The sequence below is a fragment of the Salvia splendens genome, chromosome 22 (assembly GCF_004379255.2).
Source record: "Salvia splendens isolate huo1 chromosome 22, SspV2, whole genome shotgun sequence".
Taxonomy (NCBI): domain Eukaryota; kingdom Viridiplantae; phylum Streptophyta; class Magnoliopsida; order Lamiales; family Lamiaceae; genus Salvia; species Salvia splendens.
The window spans coordinates 20536807-20559790 of record NC_056053.1 but is presented as its reverse complement, the minus strand read 5'-3'; the positions used below and the strand labels follow the sequence as shown (position 1 = coordinate 20559790).

Below are 22984 nucleotides of genomic sequence, written 5' to 3'. Positions count from 1 at the left end.
ATATCCGATCCAAATGGGATTTTGGGCAAGAAGAATTAAATACATATTGATCGAGCAAGGAAAAATACAAAAGTAATGTTGTTTGGTTGTGGAGGCATGGCATGTGGCATTTATGATTTATGAGCAAATTGCTTTATATTTAATTGCAACTTATCACTTACATTATGAATAAACTAATATGGTGCTAATTAAGTAACTCTCTCTCTCTCTCTATATATATATATCTAAAAGTCTAATCCAACCCATAAATAGATAAGATAAATTATGGGTATGTTTAATGAATTGGGAGGGTACTTTAATTATATTTGACCCCAAGATTTGATGATTGGCCTATCTTGCTCCTCCATTTGCTAACACCTAAATTTATTCGGATCCAGCTTGCCAAAAAGAGAAACAAAGAAAATTGGTGTGATGACCCATAAATTCTATTTTCTTAATATTTTGGGACAATTAATTATAAACTCTTTCTCCATAAGTCGACACTTTCATCTTTCTGTCCATGCATAGTTCTCCTAATAGCGAACGGATCGAAATAACAAATCGAGACTCTTAATAATAGATTATTGTAAATGGATAAATCGAAACTTCTAATCATGGACAAAAGGAGTAACACTTAGGGTGTCCACTATAAGGTGGACACGCCCAATAGCCCCGCCCCAGTTTTGTGTCCATAGCCCCGGATTTTTGTCCATAGCCCCAAAATTCTATTTCCGCCACTATAGTGGACACCTCCAATAGCCCCCAAATTTTATAATCAATTTTCATTTTAAAATATTTTTGTTTTAATGAAGTGTAATTTAAATAATTGCAGTGTAAAATAAATAGAAAACGAGGTAATTAGGGCCGAATATTCGTTGTATTGGAAGGTGGTAAAATTATACAACGAATAATTAAAATAAAATACAACTACAAAACTCCGCCACCGTCTACTCGGTGTCGGAGTCGGCTACCTCGTCTTCCTCTTCTTCGTCTTCTCCTCCTCCTCTCTCGCTGCTGCCGGCCGCGGTATCCCCAGGCGCATTATCAACCAACCCCAGTCGAGTCTCAAGCCGATTGATGAGCCTCTTGTAGACGTTCCTGATGTACGGGTCAGTTTCCCCTGCGTACGCCCTGCATACGTCTTGTAGTTGTTGCATCAACGTCACGTCTATGGTATTAGCCGACTGGTTTGATGGATTGCTGCCATATCCCGATTCCTGAGAGTCGGGTGATTCGTCGTCTCCTCGGTGCATTTTTTAGAGAGATGAGATGTTGAATGATTGTTGTGGAAATGGTAAAAATAAGGGGGAAAGTGTTGTATTTATAGAGGAAAAAGGAAAAAAAAAAAAAAATTCAACGTCAACCGCCGCGCCTATAGGCCGCCACTATGGCCGCCGCGTCTATAGGCGCGCCTATCCCACACCCGGCGCGTCCTCGCCCCGCACGCGGCGATGCCGCTTCCACCCCCCTCCCCCCCACCAGCCGCGTCCTCCCTCGCGGCGGTCACCCCACCCACTATGACCGCCGCGCCTCCCGCCTCGCTCCGCCCTCCTTCACGCCGTCCGCCGAGCCGAGTCCATAGTGGACACTCTTACTTAGAAGGTCATAAAATGTGAAAGAGCTCACACAAGTTTATATTTGTCTTTATCCATTTGTGTAATATTTTATACTACTATATCTGAAGTTTGACGAGATTGAAATAATTCCTCAGATCAAATGTGGTATATATGTGTCGTTATTCTTATTTCGATTTTTATAGAAAGACATGTGATGAGTCAATCAGAACTTCATCCAACTGCCTCCAAACATACAAAATAAAGAATTATAAATATAAATTAAAATAAAATTGAAGTGGATAAATCATAAGGTTCTTTGAAGTTTTTCCATGTGTAAAGTGGCCTCAATCCTTTTGATGTTTTTCTTTGATTTAATTGAAGGCCAAAATAAGTCCAACAATGCTCTAATAAAAAAAGTTATCAAATTGTTTCTGTAGACTACTGTAGTTGTAATAAGATCTTTAAAAAGTTTAAGATCTCTTTTTATTTTTTTTTAAAAAAGATTACTTATGCATTGTCGTCCAATTTGTAAGAAATCAAAATAAATTCTATCATTCCAAATTAACCACGTCGTTGGTGAACTATTAAAAGTTTAATATGAAACTCAACATAAAAATTCTGTGGAATAATTTGTCGGTGATTAAAAAGTCGTCATTCAATAATAGTACTAGTCTACTACATATGCTAGGTAAGTACCACAATGAAATAATGATGACTTTAATCAAGAAAAAAATTGCTATCATCTGTTGCCATGCATATTTCCTCTCTCTAGCTAGTCATTGCCATAACTAACAATTCTAGACTGTGAATAATGATAATAAAATAAAAGTTGAAAGCATAAAATTAGTAGAGATATATCCATCCTATCATGAGTTATGTTGTTGTGTGGAAGAAAACACAAAGTTGGATTTCTCTCCTTGCTCTCGTCTTTTTCTTCCAATGATTCTATCTGATCTCCCTTATCATTTCCCAACATGTTTAATTCCAGACAAACACTACCACACATTGAATCACATAAATTTGATACATATAACAAATAAAAGTTCTTAATGAAAATACTATTACAAGGCGCAAATTTGACCATTTCCTCGAATTTTATGTATTTAATTGCATTGTGTTGGTCCAGCCTAGGGCGGAGGCTGATGGGACCGGACCACCAACCTAGTTGGTGAGGGATGGTGCATATTCATATTAAATCACACTGTCTCCTTAATTTTGTATCCGTTTAGGGGAGAAGAAGCTAACATATGGGTTGGCCAGCCTAATATGAACTATTCTCTTTATCCCTACTTGCTTCTTCTGCCTTCTTAATATTTTTATGATCTATTTGTCTTATTGATTACTTGGGACAATGGTCTGGTCCCTTTCTATGTTCTATATTTTATTGAATCTTTAAATTTCATTTGGATGTATATCATTATGTTTTAGTTTGCCTGCCCAACCTAATCAGAAAATAATGAGTGATGATTCTTTATTCATATACTTAAAATATTTCTATTATTTAGTGTGCCATATGGCTATTTTTGGTTTGGTTTTAGACTGGTCCTCTTGAATAAGCATGATGAGGAGAAATAATTGTGATTAATTACAGTTGAAAAGTTGGAATATGGTCTATGGGCTAGAAGGATTAAGGACCACTCCCATTAATACATTTCAGAGGTTACCATAATGCTCACAAACATTTCAATTTCTTCAAACATACCACAAAAGACAAAATCCACTCTCAACATCAATCCAAATTCTTAATTAATGCATCTCAGTTTGGAAATTCTTAAAAGCCTATAATTTTCTTTGCACAAATAATAAAATGGTTTATTATTTAGCCTACGAATGATTAGTTATATTTTCTGCTATTCATATCTTCTTTATAGATGGTGTGGTGATGAAGGATCAGTGTTTCTGTGGGTTGTGATCAGCATCTCTACCTGTTTTTCTCATACTGACTGTGTCAACTGTCAAGATAAGTGCAAAATTGGCAAATATCTATCTCTTGCACTATGCAACAAACTCATAAAATACTAAGTTATGCATAACATGTGCAATGTTGTCTGCGAATAAGTAAAATCACAGAGATCCATTCTATATTCCACATCTTGGGGCTACTACATTTACACCATACTGTCAATTTGCCAACTTGCAGAGATCATGCATTTCCCTCCCTTTGCGACATGTCGACTGCATATTCATGTAATCTAGCAAACAAATAAGAGGCTAACAGTATCTACCCTGTTCTATCTCTCTATGAAAGCTGTTGTTGGATGTCAACATCCCAACATTGAGATGAGAAAATGAAAGCTTCAGAGCAAAGTGACTTATTTTCATAGCAATAACTTATTTGGTGCTGATGATACATTCAATAACATCCATCAAAACACAACTTCAGACAACAGAAGTTCGGCGAGCAATTGCAGAAAAAGAATATGTGGGGAGTGTTTTACAGGCAGCACATGCTTCTGAAGGAAGAAAAGAATAGGGAATATACTAGTACTATATTATACAAGGACAGAATGTCTTTATTGTGACCAATAAAACAAGACAACGGGTCGCAAAAAGGGAAAGTGACACTTCAGTGTCTCACCTTAAATAAGATTAATGGTGAATGAGACGTAAGGATGAGCATCTGCTTCGCCTGCTGCAAGGCCGCCCATTCCTCCATCATCCTCAGTTTTCCAGAACGTGCTGCAGTAACACAGAAGATAATGATGAAACAACATAACTCTTCAGTGGTATATTTTTCTAATATCCGAGCTCAAAAGGATCAGGGAGTTACTATAACAAATGTTGCCTACAGAGGGAATTGTTTGACTTGGTTAAACAGAAGTGATGCATGTTCTTCAGATTGATAGGTGACAAGCTATTCATAACTATATAACAGTAACTGCTATACATTCATATCACATTGAAAGCTTTGCAATTTTTCCTTCATATAAATGTTGTATGATGAGTGAAAAAGAATCCACAAAGTCATGACTCGTGAGGTGACAGGAGATAAATTAATCCAGAAATCATTCATCGTACAAAACTACCAGTTCAGCAGAATCTAGTTCGAGTTATAGCCCGACATGGTCACAGGCTTTGGGTTTTTTATCAAAAGAAAGTCCAAAAAAGTTTCATGAGATGCAGGAAGAACTAAAAAGCAAATCAAAGTAGTACCTGTTTGAATTGCTACACATTCCCTCAAGAATGGAGCGAACTTTCTTCTCACTTTTTAATGGAGGTGACAGTACAACAGACTGAGAGAAAAAAGGCGACGAAGAAAAAGAGAGAAGAGATGGTTAGTAAGAGGTCCCTACAAGGCCAATGGTTAGAAATAGCAACAGAAATGACAGAGGCAGTATAATTACCAGAAAAGATGGTGGCAGGCCGTATCGGAGAATGCTTTCACTAAAGACTCTTACAGCACAGAAGTGCATCCAGGAACTGAAAACCTGTAATAGAATGAAAAAAATAAAAATTCAAATGGATAAAATAAAACATATGGAAAAACAATGGAGTAAGCTGATGATTCCAGAAAACAGCTAGTGAGTCTTGGTCCATGCACAAATTGCTAGAAATTGCCACAAAAATTAGCCATTACCCTAAAAGATATAAGTGGTTATCAAATTGATTCCATGATAAGAACGTGAAAATAAAATAGCTTCAAAATGAAAAGGAAGATGATAACCTCTAGTAGACTCAAGTTAATCAAAAAAATTAGAAATACAGTAGATCCAATGATTATAGTCCAGATTACAACAGACACGTGAATGATCTCTCAGTACTCTGATGGAGTTTACTTTTCAGGCCTGTTTGATTCTTGGCTATACTTCAGCTCTGAAGGAAAGCAGATGGGTATTGATTTTAAAGAAGGTGTGAAATGTTCTAAAATTGGAGATGGAATAAATCTGTTGGCTGCTTTTAAGTTTTAACACCACCAGGAACAAATGATTATGACAAACTGCCAATCTCATAAATTTCAATATTTCAAAAGAATCTTCACTTTATATTCTGTTTCAATGATGAAATTTATAGTTTCCCAGTCATATAAATGACTGGAATACAAGATGTTAAATGGAGCTAAACCAATTTGCAACAGAATGTGAAAAGAAAAATCCTGTAACTACTGGTATAAATCTAAAGGAAGAAAGAGAAGGAAATACGCTAATCCAACATCCATGGAATGGATCTGATGGCTTTAGAATACAATTACCCCAGTTTAAAATCTTGCACAAAATAAAATTTCCTATTCCTTTAAATTGGAAACTATTTCAGGAAATTGTCGCCAACCTTCCCAAGGAAAGTGCATTAGAAACAAGACTAAACTTAGTCAATTTCAGAAAATGTGTCCCCAGCCTTCCCAAGGAAGGCATGTTTGACCATGTAAGAAACCATATGGTCCATATCTAACTCCGCAGATAATTTTCTATTGTTTCCATCTAAGTGACCGAGACTCGGAGAACATATTTCATATACTGCCACAATATACATCTGAAGAAACTAATTTCAGAAAATTATAGAAGGGGGAATAAAGACCTCTCCATAACTAGTATAGCACCATTGCAAAAGAGAGCTTCTCATTGTCTCCTGGTCTTGCATCAGTTTTTCAAGCTCCTGCTTCCGACTGTCTTGTGTCTCAGGATTATATTCAAAATCACGAACCTATACATCAATATTAGTAAAAGACAATACAATATATCAGTGAAGGGTCTTATTGAAGATACAGCTTTAGAAAAGTACAAATTTAACATAACTTGTGCTATAGTTGAAAGATGTACTATAAAACCACGTAGAGATGATTAAAAAAATAGTAAAAGAAATGGGATTTACCATTACTTACCTGGAAATTTCTTTCACGGGCCTTGGTTTTAAAATTGTCAACATCACGACTGAATAATGTCACAGTGTAAAGAGCATATTCATTATCCTCATGTAGCTTCTTTGAAGATCTGGGAACCTAAACAAAAAGTATAATCAAGAGATGGTATTTTCCAAATCAGAAGCGAATGTATGTATTCAGGAAACTAAACTAAGCTGTTAATTGCAAACAAGCTCTATGCCAAAAAAATTTGTTTGATGAGATGCTTTTTTATTCCTCAGCACTTAGTCTATACAATCCGTAATGGAAAAAGTGCAGGTAGGTTTTCTTCTGCAGTCCGGATGAATAATGAGAACCTCCCACTTAGTAACTAGAGTAATTACCACATATGATGTCAAAGACTCGTAGCTTGATAACCAGTCTTTCTGGGAATACTTTGACACAACTGCAAGAAGGGTGGTCAAGTGTTCCGAACTAACAATGTCTTCTGGTTTCACTAAATTTGAAAGATCGCGAACAGCTAAGCTGCATTTAGAAATCAGTTGAACAGGAGTTAGAATACATTCATAATTGAATAAAGTGATGCAGTAGAGTGCTATTATCACCGTGAAACTTAAACCTGTTTGCACAAACTGCGTGCAAGCGACTGTGTGTGCGTGTATACATGCACGTGTTTTGCATGAGAGAGAGATATAAGACCATTCTCGTTTCCAGCAGAATGTGAATACACACGAACACCAAGCCTCCAACCACAAAGTTCTCTCCTTACTAACAATTATCTAATAACTATCCTGGGAGTAGTATTTTTTCTTTAACAAATTAAGAATAAGTCTTAGTAAGTAGAAAACTCTAAAATATCAACTGCATGTTCCATCTAAGAATTATTGAGAGAGTGATTTCCCAATAAAAGTATTAGGAAACTCTCATTGATATACTTCTAGATTTCAAAATGATGTTTCAACTTTCAAGTCTCAAGTGATTTGTTAAAGATAGAAGGGTATCCAGAAGAACACCTTTCAGAAGTCAATTATGAGGACTGAATTAATATAAGTAGATTATAGATAGAAATATAATAACTATATTGAATTTTTTCCCGCTTTTGGGGAGTTGTAGTTGGATTTGGATTTATCTTGGAATATAAAGGATTTATACCAACAAAGCAACTAGAGCCATAGTTTTTGAAACCACTGCAGCTCAAAGAAGACATTTCATCATCTGTATTAGTTGTATTATAGACTTATAGTCCTCAACCAGGTGTATTCCCATAATTGATTCTTCAATACACCAAACAACTTTATTCCAACTTCCTTTTTATATATATAATCCTTTTGGTGCGTGAGAATCCAAACCATTCACGCCTAACAGCCACCAAATTGAGAAAACAGGCATTTATATTCGAAAGCGGTAGGAACTACCAAGACAGTCATGCTGGGAAACTTAAATCCTGATAGAGTTCATAGCAAATGGACTTCCCAGTTTTATTCCATAACTTGTGTCAGAAAGGCTTGCATTACGTACAAGTGATTATGTTTGTCACACACAAAAAGCAAGGAGTGCCAGTACTCACAACATTCAATCAAGATTCAAGATCTGAGCAAAATTTGAACTCGTTCTAAATTAATAGTTATATGGTATGAAAACTGCAGCATTTTGGCATATACCTTGAATCTTACAAAACATAATTTTTTTATTCATTCACGAATAGTTTGTTTCATTCTTAAACTTACCATACCACAAACCCCAGATATATCATAACTTCAAGTACTCACATACCTTCCAGCTTGCTTTCTATTAATTGTATTCAGTTGGCTGCGCACATTGCTATATTCAGAGACACGAACCTGTGAAGGAAATAAACCAGCTCAATGTTCATCCTAATGGCTCCAGGCCCAGTACAAGGCATGCAAGACCATGATAGATATATTTGTTTTCATAAACAAAAAAACATAAGAGACAAAAAAAGGGATGGTTGAGCGCAGTAGCAATGCACTCGTAGAATCAACTTTTCCATCGTATCTAGTGACAGAACATCTATTTAGACCTATTGACCATAATGCCTTTCACCAGGTAACTGACATAATCACAGTGGCACCTGGCATGTACATCAAGATTGCAATTGCTACAATCATAATTGCTTTTGAAAATTTAGCAATAACAAAAAAGTTTGCTTTGTTGTTTCATACTACATTGTTATATTTCATTAAATTTATATTTGAAAATTTACCGAGTGTTTGTACAAAATTTTATCAAAAAGTGAACGCTTCTACCGGTTTAAGTACTGTAAGAAACATATAACAACAGTCACAAGAGAACAGAAAAAGAAGTAAGATGACCAATAAGAGCAGAAAATATTTCCCTAGCCAGAAAATAATCAGGTCGGATGGATTGTAGCCAAATAGAATTTAGCATGAAACTAGACAGGTTTCTTCAAAGTTCAAAGAATACCAAATAATTCAACTTCATATAGGGAAATAAACGCAAAGTGCAACCACTAGACGCAGGACCATCCACATACTTTATAGTTTATATAAGATGAAGAACAAGTGCGTAATGCTAACAACTAATGCAGACCTGGTCAGAAGAAAACTAATTGACTTATTTGGAGAGTTTCTAATGAAACAATTACAGGTCCAATTACATGAATCCAGCAGGCTACATAGAATATTCATGAATTCCAGATACCAGAATTTTTCTAGAGGACAGTTGAAAAGGAATCTATGCAGAAAAAAGTACTCTGTTCTATTATGAGATTATAATATCCTCATGAAGTCTATCACGACTCTCATAACACAAAATCTTACCAAGCACTTCAGTCATAAATTGAAATATAAATCAATAATTTCCCTTGCACATTTGAAAAAGGCTTCCAGTCAGAAAGATTTTCCTGTTTTATCATTATAATCTAAAATAATCAGTTACTTACTGACACAGGAGACTACCAGAAGCATCTTCAGTGATGATATTTCAGGTGATTAGAAGATGTATTAATGAAGATTTTTGGTAGGTTTGAGGAACGAATGGATAAGGATGAAAGAAATGTCTTTCAACCATGAGTAAAAGTATGTTCATAAAATACTCAGGAACCTAGCATATCTGAACTACGTAATGAGTGATAATCATGTCATAAAAGGAAATGCTGGCAACTATTACCAGAAAGGCAGGATGGGTCAAGAAGGTATACAGGAAGAAATGTCGTTGACATGATCAAAGAATTAAACGGACAAGTTTTTGTAGCAAAGTGTCAAATAACCCCACCCACAGAGCATTACATTTGGCAAGGATTAATTCAGGTTGCTGCCTGCGACCAACATAAGTTACACAACTAAAGAAGCATATGGGATATAAGTGAGGTCAGGTCCTTTAAACTTATATAGAGATTGTAGTCTCACACTAGCTAAATAAAATGCGTATTAAGGGGAAAAAAGAAGTACATACATAACATCAACATCCTATCTAAGACCAAACCTCTCTTCTTTTCTCTCTTGACATTATGCATGCTTGGAACCTCTTGTTGAACTATCATGGACATAAAAAGGAAACTAGTGCACTAGAGAGCAACCAAGCAACTTTGGTGGTTTTCTCACAATAAGCAAGTAAGGGTAACGTTAGATGACACAACTAATCTCTCAAATAGTAATAGTACCGCTAAAGATTCCTTTGCTAGGCTTATTTATTTGAAAAAAATCATATTGAAAACAAAATGTCAAAAGGATTAGTAATATTATAGTGGAGTATCATATAAAGTTATAAAAACCAATGCCCACTGGCCTCGGCTTAAAAGAGTGAGCTTACCTTGAGATCATCCTCAATCTTGGCAATTTGTCCATGGATTCCGTCCACAATCTCCTTCAGTGGCGACATTGTTGGATATTTTGCCTCATCCCACATGAATCTACAGAAATCATAAACCTTTAACCAAATCCTAACGCTAACAAACTTCAAAGCATTAGAAAAACTCAATAATTTGCATCTAATTTTGCCTGGTAAGATAAGAGTCCACAGGAACCCCGTCCACAGTAAGCGAGCTACTAACAACTCCGGACACCCTCTCCAATTCCTCAATCTGACGACGGATTTTGTGCGACACTCCTTCAATGAAGTTGTTTGCCTGCCAAAACAATAAATCACACTCCAACGAAACAACAGGATAACAATTTAAACCAAATCAGCTAAACAACTCACCTTTGATAGGTCGTCGCTGAGAGACAAAAGCAAATCCAGGGTGCCTACTCGTAGATTCGGTATGTTGAACTGAACAAAAACAACACAATTGGCGAATCAGGATTCGCAAAAAATACGAGTTTTGGAAGAGATCTGCCACGAATAAAAAAACGAATAGTGCATGAACAATACTCTGTAGAGAGAGGTGTCGAAGGCTTGTTTGGAGATTGATTCCTGAAGACGATTCCATACGGACGAGGCGGAGCCGCCTTGGCCAACGGGGAGAGACGCCACCCAGTAACGAGTCGCCATTGCCGCCGATCACAGATAAATCGAGCGATGCGATCGAATATTCGCAGACAGATCGAAGGTGAAATGTGATGATTGAAATTGCTTTAGTCGATTAGCTCCTGCTTCCTCTTGCTGTTATAAGTTATAACGACTAACCTGTGATTTTTCTCCCTTTTGGTTTCCTAGTTATTGCGATTTAGTCCTTTAAAAAAACAAAAGGGACCACATTGTTATATTATGAAATTATTTATGGGTGCTATCGTAGTTGTCAAAAGAGGAAGGGTCATTTTAAATGCTCAATTACAAAAGCCAAGATCCAAGTGATTAACAAAAGAGAAAACTCTGATTTGATGCATTCTCGTTCGAATTAGGCGAAATATTAGCCGAGAAATTGCAGAGTTTAGATGAGGCTGTTGCAGCTGGCCTTTTTTGCTGCTTTAGCCTCTGGGATTGGAGCTCTTCTCGTTTACATTACTGGTGTTTCGAATTTTGGTAATCAACATGCAAGTTTGGTTCGTTTCAGTTTGCATTCAAAATTCTGATTGGAGTGTAACTGTATATATCAAAAACAATGTTCGTTTTATATCAAAACTTATTCTTGAGTATCAAAACATTGATACTACTTGACTAGTTTCATGGCCATGCTAAATTTTACTACTGTACTATATATTTTTCAGTTTAGATTGTAGAGCTAGAAAGGTTGCTAGAATGTTGCATAAATAAGGGTTATGATCTTTTTATTTGAAAGTGGGATGAAATGGCGGCCATTGCAGTCCCAGTCCCTGATTGTATTCCAAGCATAGGATTTTCTGCTGTTAGTTGGCCTATTCTAGGGACAACCTTTCCCTGCATGAATTCCCCAGTGGTGGTAGATGCCACTTTGACCTTAATTTTCCTGATAAAGGATAAAATAGCAGCTCAACCTAGCTTCATCTCTTGAGTTTCTGGTGACAAGATCTACCAGTATTTTATCGTTTCCCACATTATACTCTACGATGATCATGTTTGAGATTTTAATTGGTATTGTGTAGTTCATCCATCTGATGCATTCGATACCTTCCAGAGTGCAAATGGATTAGGTTTACAAGCTGTAAGGGGTAGGGATGATTGTGAGGTTTCGCTGCAGTTCCCCAGTGACACTGTCCCAAAATGGGTATGCATTTAGTAAATGCTGTACTTTAACATCATTGTTTGTTTCAAATTATTTTTAAGTTGCAGATTTTCCCACCATAATTTTGCAAAAATCTGAAAGTTAATATTTTCGGCCCCTGGATGTATTTTGTTGTGTTTTTATCACTAATACTGTTGTTAAATTTTTTGAATAGAAAGATCCGAAATCAGGAAAACTTGAAGGCTTGACTTTTGATTTCAATCTTTGCGAAGCAGTAGCTACATGGGAGAAGGTTAGTGTTATTGGTGCTGTGCAAAATTTATATAGAATACTCATGTTCTATTCGTTATCACTTAACAAAATGAAACAACTACTTGTCTCTCAATACGCAGCTTGTGTAATTTTAATAGCATTCTATCATTCTTTCTGTGGATAAATAATCTTAAATTCTTCACTTATAGCTCTTGGTCCACATTCTATTTTGGGAACTATCTTGTGTTATAGTTGATTTATGTTTAGTGAGGGACTTTTGCAGGTGCGAAATAGTACTACTGTTCTGACTCGAGAATACATTGATGCTTTGCCAAATGGGTGGAGAGATTATGCTTGGCAGAGGATCAATAAGGGAGCACTACTGTAAGCAGCTTTGATACATAAGCCCTGCATAATAATCTCATAGTATATAAGCTGTGATCCCACATACGAGGCCCAAATCATTACTACTGTTTCAGCTTTTATGTGGTATCTGTTAAATAACTCCTTAGGTATTGATTATGATGTTCGTGGTGACTGATGGCTTGGAAGATCTGATTGAAATCTGAAACCTCCAAATGCTGAAAAATAACATTCTCGTTCTCGTTTACAGTTTACTGCAAGCTTGCTCGTACGTTTAGTATGTAATCTTTGGTGAAGATGTAAAATTTTTCTTTGGGAAAAACTTCTGGATCATCTTTGCTACTTAAATGTAAACGAATGCCGATTTTTCTTAAAATAAAGCTATATGGACCAAATTTTGATTTCTTTGCTGCAGGAATCAATGTGAGAATAAAACTCTGTGCATTGAGAAACTATTACTGGTGCTTCCGGACAATCCTCCTTTTACACCAAGGAAATATAGCCGATGTGCTGTCATTGGTATCTCAGGTGATCTCCTAAGGAACAAGTTTGGAGAAGAAATAGATATATATGATGCTGTTTTCAGAGAGAATGGAGCGCCTATAGAGGTTTGTATACTGTGTGAAAGTCTTAACTTATATAGATTATCCTTTTTCTTGCATACAAATTAATCTTTTATGCAGAATTTCACAGAATACGTTGGTACAAAAAGCACGTTTCGCCTCCTCAACAGGGGTTCTGCAAAAGCTCTTGATAAAGTTGCAGAGTTGTATGGTATGTACACATTTCACATCTTGTTAGCTTACATAAGCAGGCATATTAATGATCTTAAACCTACAGAGAAGGGAAAGGAGGTCTTGATCATCAAATCAACAATCCATGATATCATGAACAAGATGATCCGGGTGTGTACTTTTTTCCATCTAGTATGTTAAGTTCATTCTATGAGATCATCATTTTCCTTCTGCCTACAGAATACGTTTTCCCCTTCCAGTTGCAAGTCACTATTGTTTTCCCTCAGATCCATCGTCTGAGTTTTTCTATCATTAGCCAGTTGTGTTTCCCTTCAGATGGAACTCATTTTAGATATATAGGCAATTAAACATGCAATACTCTTACTTTTAAGTCTTTATCTTTTTTCGTTTTTTGTAGGAAGTTCCCATACTAAATCCGGTTTATCTAATGCTCGGAGCATCCTTTGGTTCAGCTGCAAAAGGCACCGGGCTAAAGGCTCTTGAATTTGCTCTCTCCATTTGTGACACTTTTGATATGTATGGTTTTACCGTTGATCCTGGTTATAAAGAATGGTACGTATCATTGGAAAATGTGCTGAATGACTTGCATTTTTACATAATGCTTTACTTATAATGGACCCTTTGTTCACCTCAGGACTAGGTACTTTTCAGAATCTTGACAAGGGCATACCCCTCTGCATGGTCGGGCATACTATCAAATGATGGAATGTCTTGGAGTAAGTTTTGTCGATATGTAATGAATGATCATCAGATTTATCATCTGTGCAAGTAAATATTACTCGATCGAAAGTTCATACTTTTTCACAGACTCCTTCACTAAATTTCAGTAATTAATATGTTTTGACAGCTTATCAAGATCCACTCTCCAATGCGGTCTGATTCAAATCGGATTGTGAAGTCGGTACCAAGCCGCAGTTTAATTACAGCAGCCAGAATTGCATCAGAGAAGTTATTGAGGTATTATCCTGTTACCTATTATGGCACTCGGATATCTCTTGTTTATTACGTTTCATCTAATGAACTTGTGTCGTGTTGTTTCGTAGGAGAGTTGGAGCTGGATCTTCCGATCCCTTAGCCAAATGCTCCATCGTCTCAAAGCAAATCAGTGGCAAGTCAAAGCAAGTATCGAGCTCAAGAAAAGCTGCCGTTGAGCATCAAAAATACGTGAAAGGCACAACAATGTATCCTCTGGAGCACCATCCTAGGCATGGCCAGCTCTGCACAGTTCCATCCTGGTAAAAAAAAAGAAGATAAATTACACAGCTTTTCAACATTGATGACTGAGAAGAAAAAAATAGAAAAAAAAGGGTCATCTTTTTGTAGCTTTTAGAATTGCCCCTTGTTCTTGTTTACATGAACTTTTTATCTTGTCATAATATTCTGTTTATCTGTTAGATCAGTTATGTTTCTGTAAATAGTAGTGTAACTGTATTCATGTGCCACGACATTATTCATTTACTTATTTAAGTGATGTTAGAGCAACGAATAAATTCAAGATTTATTGCCCCCACCTACAATCTATTGAAATTCTTTTCACAATGTTTCTATGTTTCCACCTATCCACTTTTCTTTACCACAAAAAAGGGAGTAATAGGCAACGTGGCTTGGCTTTTCTTCTCAAGAAGGAAACTCTCAAACCATACGCCTTGGCAGAAACTCCCTCTAAGTCGTATCCTACAATCTACACTTAATTATTTTTTTGACCAAGATATACATAATTAGCTTATGTTATACTGCATTATGTTGTATACATTTTTATTTTATTCTTTTGCATCAAATAAATCGTTTTCTTGTACTATAAAATAAACCACGTAAATTGCAATAGAAAATTTTGATGCTACTCGAGATTAGTTGTGATATTTGAACTTGAATACCTTTTTTTTCGCAAAAATACTCACACTATTAGTTTTTCCTTATATCATCATTTTTGACTCGCTGGCAGATAGAGTGTAAATATATAAAATGTGCAATAATTCAAAAACACGTAGCAACTATTAATCATTATAAATATCAATAGCAATAAATATTGTACAGTGACATAATGTAGCAGAATTCGATAATACTATTACTATTTCTCATATTTTATTCTCTCTACCCTCGACTCAATAAGACAAAATTATGTAATTCCATAATCTATTTTTCACAAAAATAAAAATAAAAATAAAAATGGTCCCTATATAAAGACATAGAAACGCACACGTAACACATTCAACAACAGACCCGCGCCCCCTTCGCCGGCTCTCTCTCTCTCTCTCCACCGCCTCAATTGAATTAATTCATTTCCGATTCTAATAATAACTCTTTTGTTTCCGAACTCACTCACTATATTCTTGAAATTTGCGCAAACACAAAAACAACCGCTGCGGAGTGGAAAGCAATGCAGCCCGGCGGCGAAGAGGCGGCGGCCGCGCCGCAGGAGAATCCCAAGCGGATGCGGCGTCCCAGCGTGAGATTGCACCAGCCCTATTACGAGAACCCAGGACATCGCAAGATCCAGCAGCAATGGAAGCCCAGGAAAGGCGCCACCACGCCCAGAAAGCCTCGTTCCGCCAAAACCGCGCATTCGAAATTCGCCAAGAACGCCGCCGCTAAGGAGGGCGGCAAGGGCGAGGGATTGGGGAATTTTGATTTCGAATACGATTCGGCGATTGGGGGTTGGAGCAATTTCACTGCCGCTAATAGGGATAGGGATTTCCAGAGAAAGAGGGTCAGGTCGTCCAATTCGAAATCTCGGGAAATTGGGGATCAAGAAAATGGAAATCTTGGATTGTCTAGTGATGGTGAGGGTGGGGAGCTCGAACAACAACCCGTAGACGTCGAAGAAGAGGGAGATTTGGGTGGGAATCGGTTTAGCAACGATTTAGTAGCTGAGGATTCTGATCCGTCTAGCCCTAATCAGTCGTTAGGCGACGACGATGATATAGAGAATCGAAAATTGAGTGGAGATGGTGACAATGTGGGTGGAAAGCAGAGGGGATTGGGTGATAATCGCCATTCCAGTGAAATGGGAAGATCGTTGATGGCCGGGGAAGAAGATGGGGATAGTAATGGTGTGAGGATGTGGCTGAATGATTTGGGATTAGGGAAATATGTGACACTGTTTGAGATTCATGGGGTGGATGACGCGGTTCTGCCATTACTGACTCTTGAAGATCTCAAGGATATGGGGATTAATGAGGTTGGGATACGAAGGAAACTGTATTCGTCTATCCAGAAACTCGATAGATGGTTCCCGTGAGTTTCCTTGATGGATTCGTGATGGCGAGACTTCTTTGGTGGAGTTTTTGGATGCTCGTTTTGCTGAAAAATCATAGTGCATATACGAGTTTGTTTACATGTAGTTTAGGTTTTGTTGATTAGTTTTCTTGCTGCTTTTAGTTTTGTGTAGATGCTCTGTTAGCTTGCTGTTTGATAATAACCTACTAGAGGTATATTTTTGCTCAGATTGTGGCAGTTATTATCGTATGATGCAGCTGTAGTGAGAATGTGAATAACAGCTTTTGGAGCTCTTTTTTGAAATGATATGAGTCGTCCTGTAGTTTAGAATACTTGGTGTCTGCTACAATTATTGTCATCCTTCTCTATGTCTTGTTGGTGTGCTACTGCTTGGTATACTTTGTGTCTGACCTTGTGAAAACTCCATATGCCTCGTTCGCCTGTTCATTATAATGACTGGATGAAATATATGCCATTTCTGTGAGGCTTTATCAGAATTTAGCTGTTAGAAATTCGTGTGAGGTATAACTTAGAAATGAAGCGTTGTTAGCTCGTGATGAAAGGCATTAAGCGTAGAAAGGTTCACCATGATCGTTTTCAAGATTGGTTCTTTCATAGCCTTATTTACGGAGTTGAACCTGGTTGATCACCTCTATGTCTCGGTAGGATGTGCCGAATCCTTGAAGAATCGGTCTGTTACTGATTCCCATCATTGGTTTTTGATGTCCTCCAAGACTGATTGATTGCTTTGGTTCTATGATCAAAGATGACTGAAGTTTTGTTGTTTTAGCTAATTACATTTCTATGGGTTTCACTTAGGTGGGAGGGGAAAATGGAAGATAAGAAAATTTTCATTTATTGAATCCCTCTTCTTCATGCATATCTATAACAAGGAAGTTAAATCATGTTAAACAAGGATAACATTATCCTTCATTATTGGTGCAATAATATTGTCCCTTTTTCGAGTGAAACTTCATTATTGGTGCAATAATATTATCCCTTCTTAGAGTGAAAATGACATATAAGTATGGGTTATTTTTATTGTTAGGGATTAGAAACTGAGAAATTTTAGGGATTTTTTGTTCTGGTTAGAGCATCCACAGTGCGACGGATGTCCCGGTGGACATCTCCTTAGAGCATCCACAGTGGGACGAATGTCCCGACGGACATCCCGACGGACTTCCTAAAAACACCTCCTGTCACGTCATAAGGACATCTCATTGCACTGCCACATCATAAGGACATCCCACTGCACAATGATGGACATTCCCAAGGACATCCCGACGGACATCTCACAGTAATAAAAATTCACAAATTCACCAAATTAAACAATTTACGGAATTAAACAATTTACGGAATTAAAATTTCGACACGAATACGGAGAAAATGCAACCATTTTATTTAAAACAAAAAACATACATAATTATTAAAAAAATATATAGTTAAAAAAAACAACCTCAAGCTTCGACAAATGCGGCCCCCGATCGGACGTCCGCCGGGACTGCCGCCGTTGTGGATGCTCTTATTCTTTAGAATCTGAAGTACATTTTCAGTGACGCAATATAAAATTCGAAGATTTAAGTGGCTTGCATACAAGATGTAATAATTGTATTTTTAAAATATAACTTAACAAATAAAATTATTGGTAGCATACATTTATATAAACACCTTGAATAGTTGGATTCAGTTTTCCATATTACATTGTGTGTAGTTAGTGATGTCGTTTGTAACAATGGTGTACTTCCACAGAGTAAGTAATTTTTTTGGACACGATTCCTTATATTTTACCTTCACAATTACTACTATTTATTTATTAAAAAATCCCTATGACGTAACATCTTGATCTACTACTACTACTATTTGTCTTTGATGAGAAATGTTTTCAATTAACAAATTTTGTGTTAGACATAGTAGTATGAAATATATACACAAGATTGTTTGTATTTGTTTGTGTAGTGATAATGCGATTAATATGTAAAGTCAATTTCAAGTTACAGTATACACAAATTATTTCTAAGTATTGCAAGTATTTAGTTGTGGTTCATATCCAGCATAACACATGCCACCACATGGATGTGTCTCTAGTCTATAGTAACAAATCAATCTATCTTTTGGCTTTTCATATGATATACGTAACACAACCCAACACGATGGCCACCCAACCATCCAACATTTTTAATAGTTAGTTAATTAATTAATTAATTAATCCAACCTCTTTAATTAATCCCAAAGTTGATAACATTGACAATTGCAAAAAGATATTAATCCCAAAATTGGTACCAAGCAACTTGCATAAATTACTTGTTTCTGTACGCAGCAGAAGTAGAACAAAATTTCACAGATAAATTGGCTAAAAGCAATGGTAATGATATTCCTATATACGTTAAATCATTCTAAACTTGGTTGTCACATTGGTGTTTGTTCAATCTACCTTAACCTGCCCTACCTCCGCTTGCTGCTTATTCGGCTCTGCCGGAAAGTACTTAACACCCACCATATCCCCTATTGTGCTCATAACCTGTCAGTCTCGTATTGTCAGATATCGATCACCCCACCTTCAAAAATGAATCATGCAATGCCAAAATCTTGGAGAAAAGGTAGCTTTGATGTGTTTGGTGATCCAAAATGTGTTAGCAAATCAAGTTTACGAAAGCTGGCTACTCAATTATGAAAATGGCCGATAGTAATGCTAACCTCTAAAGCTTTGAGAAGGTCTTCTCTTGAACGAGAAGCAGAAATGCAAATGCGAGCATGGGCCAACAATAACGGGGTGGCTGGGAAAGCAACCCTAACCACAGCAACCTATGATATCATTATATACAATTAGATCAAACAATGATGAGGAACATGGATGTAATTCGGACATGAAAATAAGGCTTGCATTCCGTTTGAGGCACTCTCGTGAAAAGGCAGGAATTTTTGCAGGATTGTAGAGCATTATTGGCATAACAGGGGAATCATTATCACCTAGAACCTCAAACCCCATTTTCTGCAATTCGGACCTGAAAAGGTTGCTGTTCTCACGAATCCTAGCTAGTTTTTGCGCCCCTGTTATGATAAAAATGCCTGAAGTTGGATAAAACTCTTGGAAGATACATGAAATTGAAAGGTGGAGTAGCAAAAACCGAACGACAGATAAGTTTTACCTCTGCTAGAACCATCTTCTCCAAGAACAACCTTGATGGAAGAAATAATTTGCTGAGCAGCTGGTGCAGATATCGACGTGGCATAAAGGTGAGCAGGACATGTGTATTTCAGGTATTCAATAAGTTCCTGGTTGGGAGAACATGTCAGCATGCACCATTGCAAGAGCAAGAAATGAACAGACTTCTCCATGTCAGCATGTCATATAAAAGAGAGTGATAAGACCATCCATGCCAATCAATTGAAATTTATGAGATGGCATGACATCGTCGGAGTTAATTTTGCCTGCTAGCATAGTACGTAGGAAAAAGAGGGCATAAAGCCTGAAAGCTTTACCCTTTGCTATCATAACAGAGTATTTAAGGGATGCACCTTGGATCCTGCAATATAACCACCACATGATCCAAATGATTTAGTGAAAGTTCCCATCATTATATCCACATCAGCAGTATCAACTCCTAGGAGTTCACAAACACCTCTTCCACTTTGTCCTACAGCTCCAATGCTGTGAGCCTCATCAAGATAAACAAATGCCTGTTCAAAAGGAAAAAATTTGAGAGAGTAACACAGATCAAATGTGGATCTCATGATATAACCAGAGCACCAAGGTGATATTTTTTGAAAAAGGTAAAAAAATCATCACTTAGAAGGCTTGAAAAGGAGATCTCAAAGTTTTATTTTATAATAATCACACCAGATATATATGTGTATTTATTTGTAGAAGACTCTTATAAATAGAACCTAGACAAATACAGACCAAAAAACCATCTGAACTGATGAATGCAGTAACTATTTGAAAGAAAAGAAAGCAGATGCTAACAATCAGCAAACATGGAGATACGTATATCTTGTATCGATTCTACCTTGTATTTCTTGCAGATGGAAACAATTTCAGGGAGCTTGCAAAGTTCCCCTTCCATACAGTAGATTCCCTCTACCACAACAATTATCTTTTTCCAGGGCCTGTGAGTTCTGGGCTGTCCATCAGCAATTTGCTCCCTCAGAACATTCTCCAAATGGGATGGTGCTACAAAGGGTATCAAGAGAATCAAATGATGGCATAAAGTAATAATTATTGTTATTATGATCAATCATCTAAACACACACACACCGGGGGGCTGGGAGGTAGAACATACTGTTATGCTGGAAAACTTGAACAGGAGCCCCGGATCCACGAGCACCATTGACTATTGAGTTATGGTTCAGAGAGTCACTAATGATCAGACCTCCCTGAAAAATGCCCAGAGTGAGGACTATTATACAAAATAAAAAAAATAAGTCAGGTTTATTTAGCAAACTAATTCTCTGTACCTTTCCAATTAGTACAGGAAGAATGGCTGAATTTGTTACATAACCCATCCCAAATACTATAGAAGCTGGTTTTCCCACAAAATTGGAAACACACTCCTCCAGTTCAGCATGCAATTTTGTTGTGCCTGATCAAAGACTTTATTCATCAAAATACACTTAAGCAGATGCATGCTTCCGTGTGGCAATATCATGGGGAAACACTTACCTCCATCAACCCGAGTACTACAGGTGCTTGGAGTACATTTCTTCAACACGAGGTGTGCAGTATTCATCTGCTGCAGCAAATCCTAGATAGTTATAAGATCCCAAGTTCAGGCACCTATTAACCTTTGTTGTTCGCCTACAGGAAAATACCATTACAATAAGAATTGCACTTAGAGTGAGTTACATGCAGAAAAACCACGGTCCTGAATTCATATGGAAGCTGGAATTTTCCAGTCTAACTGGATATTTGGTCTCTCATAGTGCAAAAGAACAAATCAAAATAAAATTTATAACTAAGTAATCAGGGACTTTGGTTGTTATTAGTGGGGAAGAATGAAGAAAATTGTTTTGTAGGCACTGATAACATTTTATCATCGATGAAAGAACTGCCTTAACCTCTTTCCTTACTATAGTTTCCTATCCGGAGTTACAAGAATCAACTTTACATACAGGCAACGTTTCAAACTTTAGTAGAAACAAGCCATTTTCAAATGTAATATGAAGTCCAGTAAGCACATGACAATAAAACCTATTGACATTTTCATAAATCATACTAATAAATCATAAAACACCTTTAGCATTGATCGATTAAAACAAGCCGAAGATGAAATCAACAAAACATAGCAAGGAAATTCGGATGCAAAACAGGAACCTGAATTCTCAAATACAGGCGGCGAATGTAGAAATCCTCAGCCCCGGACAGATCGGCGCATATCCCTTCCATTTCAGAAAATGAACGCATGAAAATTCAATCTAGATGCATATTGGAGAAACAAGCAAATAAATGCGTATTGTGATTACCTGTAGGGTGCTAGCAGACCACCAATCGAGAGACTTGCGGAAAAAATCGCGCAGCTGACCGAAGGCGAAGAGTAGGCCATAGCTGAAGTAGGTGGTCAAGGCGGTGAGATAGGGGATGATCATCTTGATCTAATCGCAGAGGAGAACCCAATGGAGAGACAGAGAGAATCAATGGTGGGAGAAAACTGAGTTTGCCCCACTATTGTTATAAGTTGTGGGATTGTTCAGTGTTATCAGAAGCACTAGTAACGTTGATAGTCGGTAGAATGAGCGAGAGAAAGATGGGTAATGAGAGAAAATAGAATGAGCGAGTGAGACTGAAATACATATAGTGACTATCGGTAGAAGCAATGTTTTAAAAACTTGGCCGGTCGGCGAACCGACGAAGCTACTGGTTCATGGTTCAACCGGTCTAATCACTGGTCGAACCGTTTTACTATTTCAAATACATATAATTAAGTATACAATATACAAAATATATTAAATTTACATATAATTAGAGTAGTGATCTAGGAAAACCACTACTTAAATGCATAACTAGAGAACACGAATGTAGCTCACTATAAGAGTGATTTAGTTCACTACAGGAAGGAGTGAACCAAAACGTCTTTACAGTGAACTAAATCCTTCACGAAGTAAATATTTCACTATAATGGTGTTTTGGTTCACTTCTTCTTGTAGTGAATTAAATCACTCTTATAGTGAACTAAATTGCCCATATAATGAACTAGATCATTTTGATCTAATGGTTGAGATTTGTTCTCTGGTTATATACTTAATATTAGTTATACTTTGATAATCTCCCTAATTAATAATATATCAAAAATATTAACCTTATATTTTAGTTGTAATATAAATATTAAAATTTACTAGTAAATGACTAAATTTCATAAATATTTTTATGGTAAATAAAATTAATATATGATTCATTAGTTATTGTAGATAAAAAATTTATATTTTATATATAAATAGATAAATTTCATTATAACTAAAAAAGTGTATTGAACGAAATAATATTATATTAAGCAATAATTAAACATGAATA

At 36.7% G+C, this 22984-nt stretch overlaps 2 protein-coding genes and 2 pseudogenes across 2 annotated transcripts; 2 read left to right on the top strand and 2 right to left on the bottom strand.

The window, feature by feature from the left end:
* Positions 1 to 3831: 3831 nt before the first annotated feature.
* On the bottom strand, positions 3832 to 10944 carry LOC121787674 (V-type proton ATPase subunit C-like). The gene is made up of 11 exons (XM_042186479.1): positions 10684 to 10944; positions 10513 to 10581; positions 10311 to 10438; positions 10123 to 10222; positions 8104 to 8171; positions 6714 to 6855; positions 6352 to 6468; positions 6048 to 6173; positions 4880 to 4963; positions 4689 to 4768; positions 3832 to 4214 (listed from the first exon to the last, which is right to left on the bottom strand). The coding sequence occupies exons 1-11, from the start codon at positions 10801 to 10803 to the stop codon at positions 4115 to 4117; spliced, it is 1134 nt and encodes a 377-aa protein (XP_042042413.1). The 5' UTR covers positions 10804 to 10944; the 3' UTR covers positions 3832 to 4114.
* A 242-nt stretch (positions 10945 to 11186) lies between these two features.
* Positions 11187 to 14621, top strand: LOC121786503 (annotated as a pseudogene).
* A 1019-nt stretch (positions 14622 to 15640) lies between these two features.
* Positions 15641 to 16501, top strand: LOC121786899. The gene has a single exon (XM_042185499.1). The coding sequence runs from the start codon at positions 15641 to 15643 to the stop codon at positions 16499 to 16501; it is 861 nt and encodes a 286-aa protein (XP_042041433.1).
* Positions 16502 to 18752: 2251 nt separating this feature from the next.
* On the bottom strand, positions 18753 to 22792 carry LOC121786303 (annotated as a pseudogene).
* Positions 22793 to 22984: the final 192 nt, after the last annotated feature.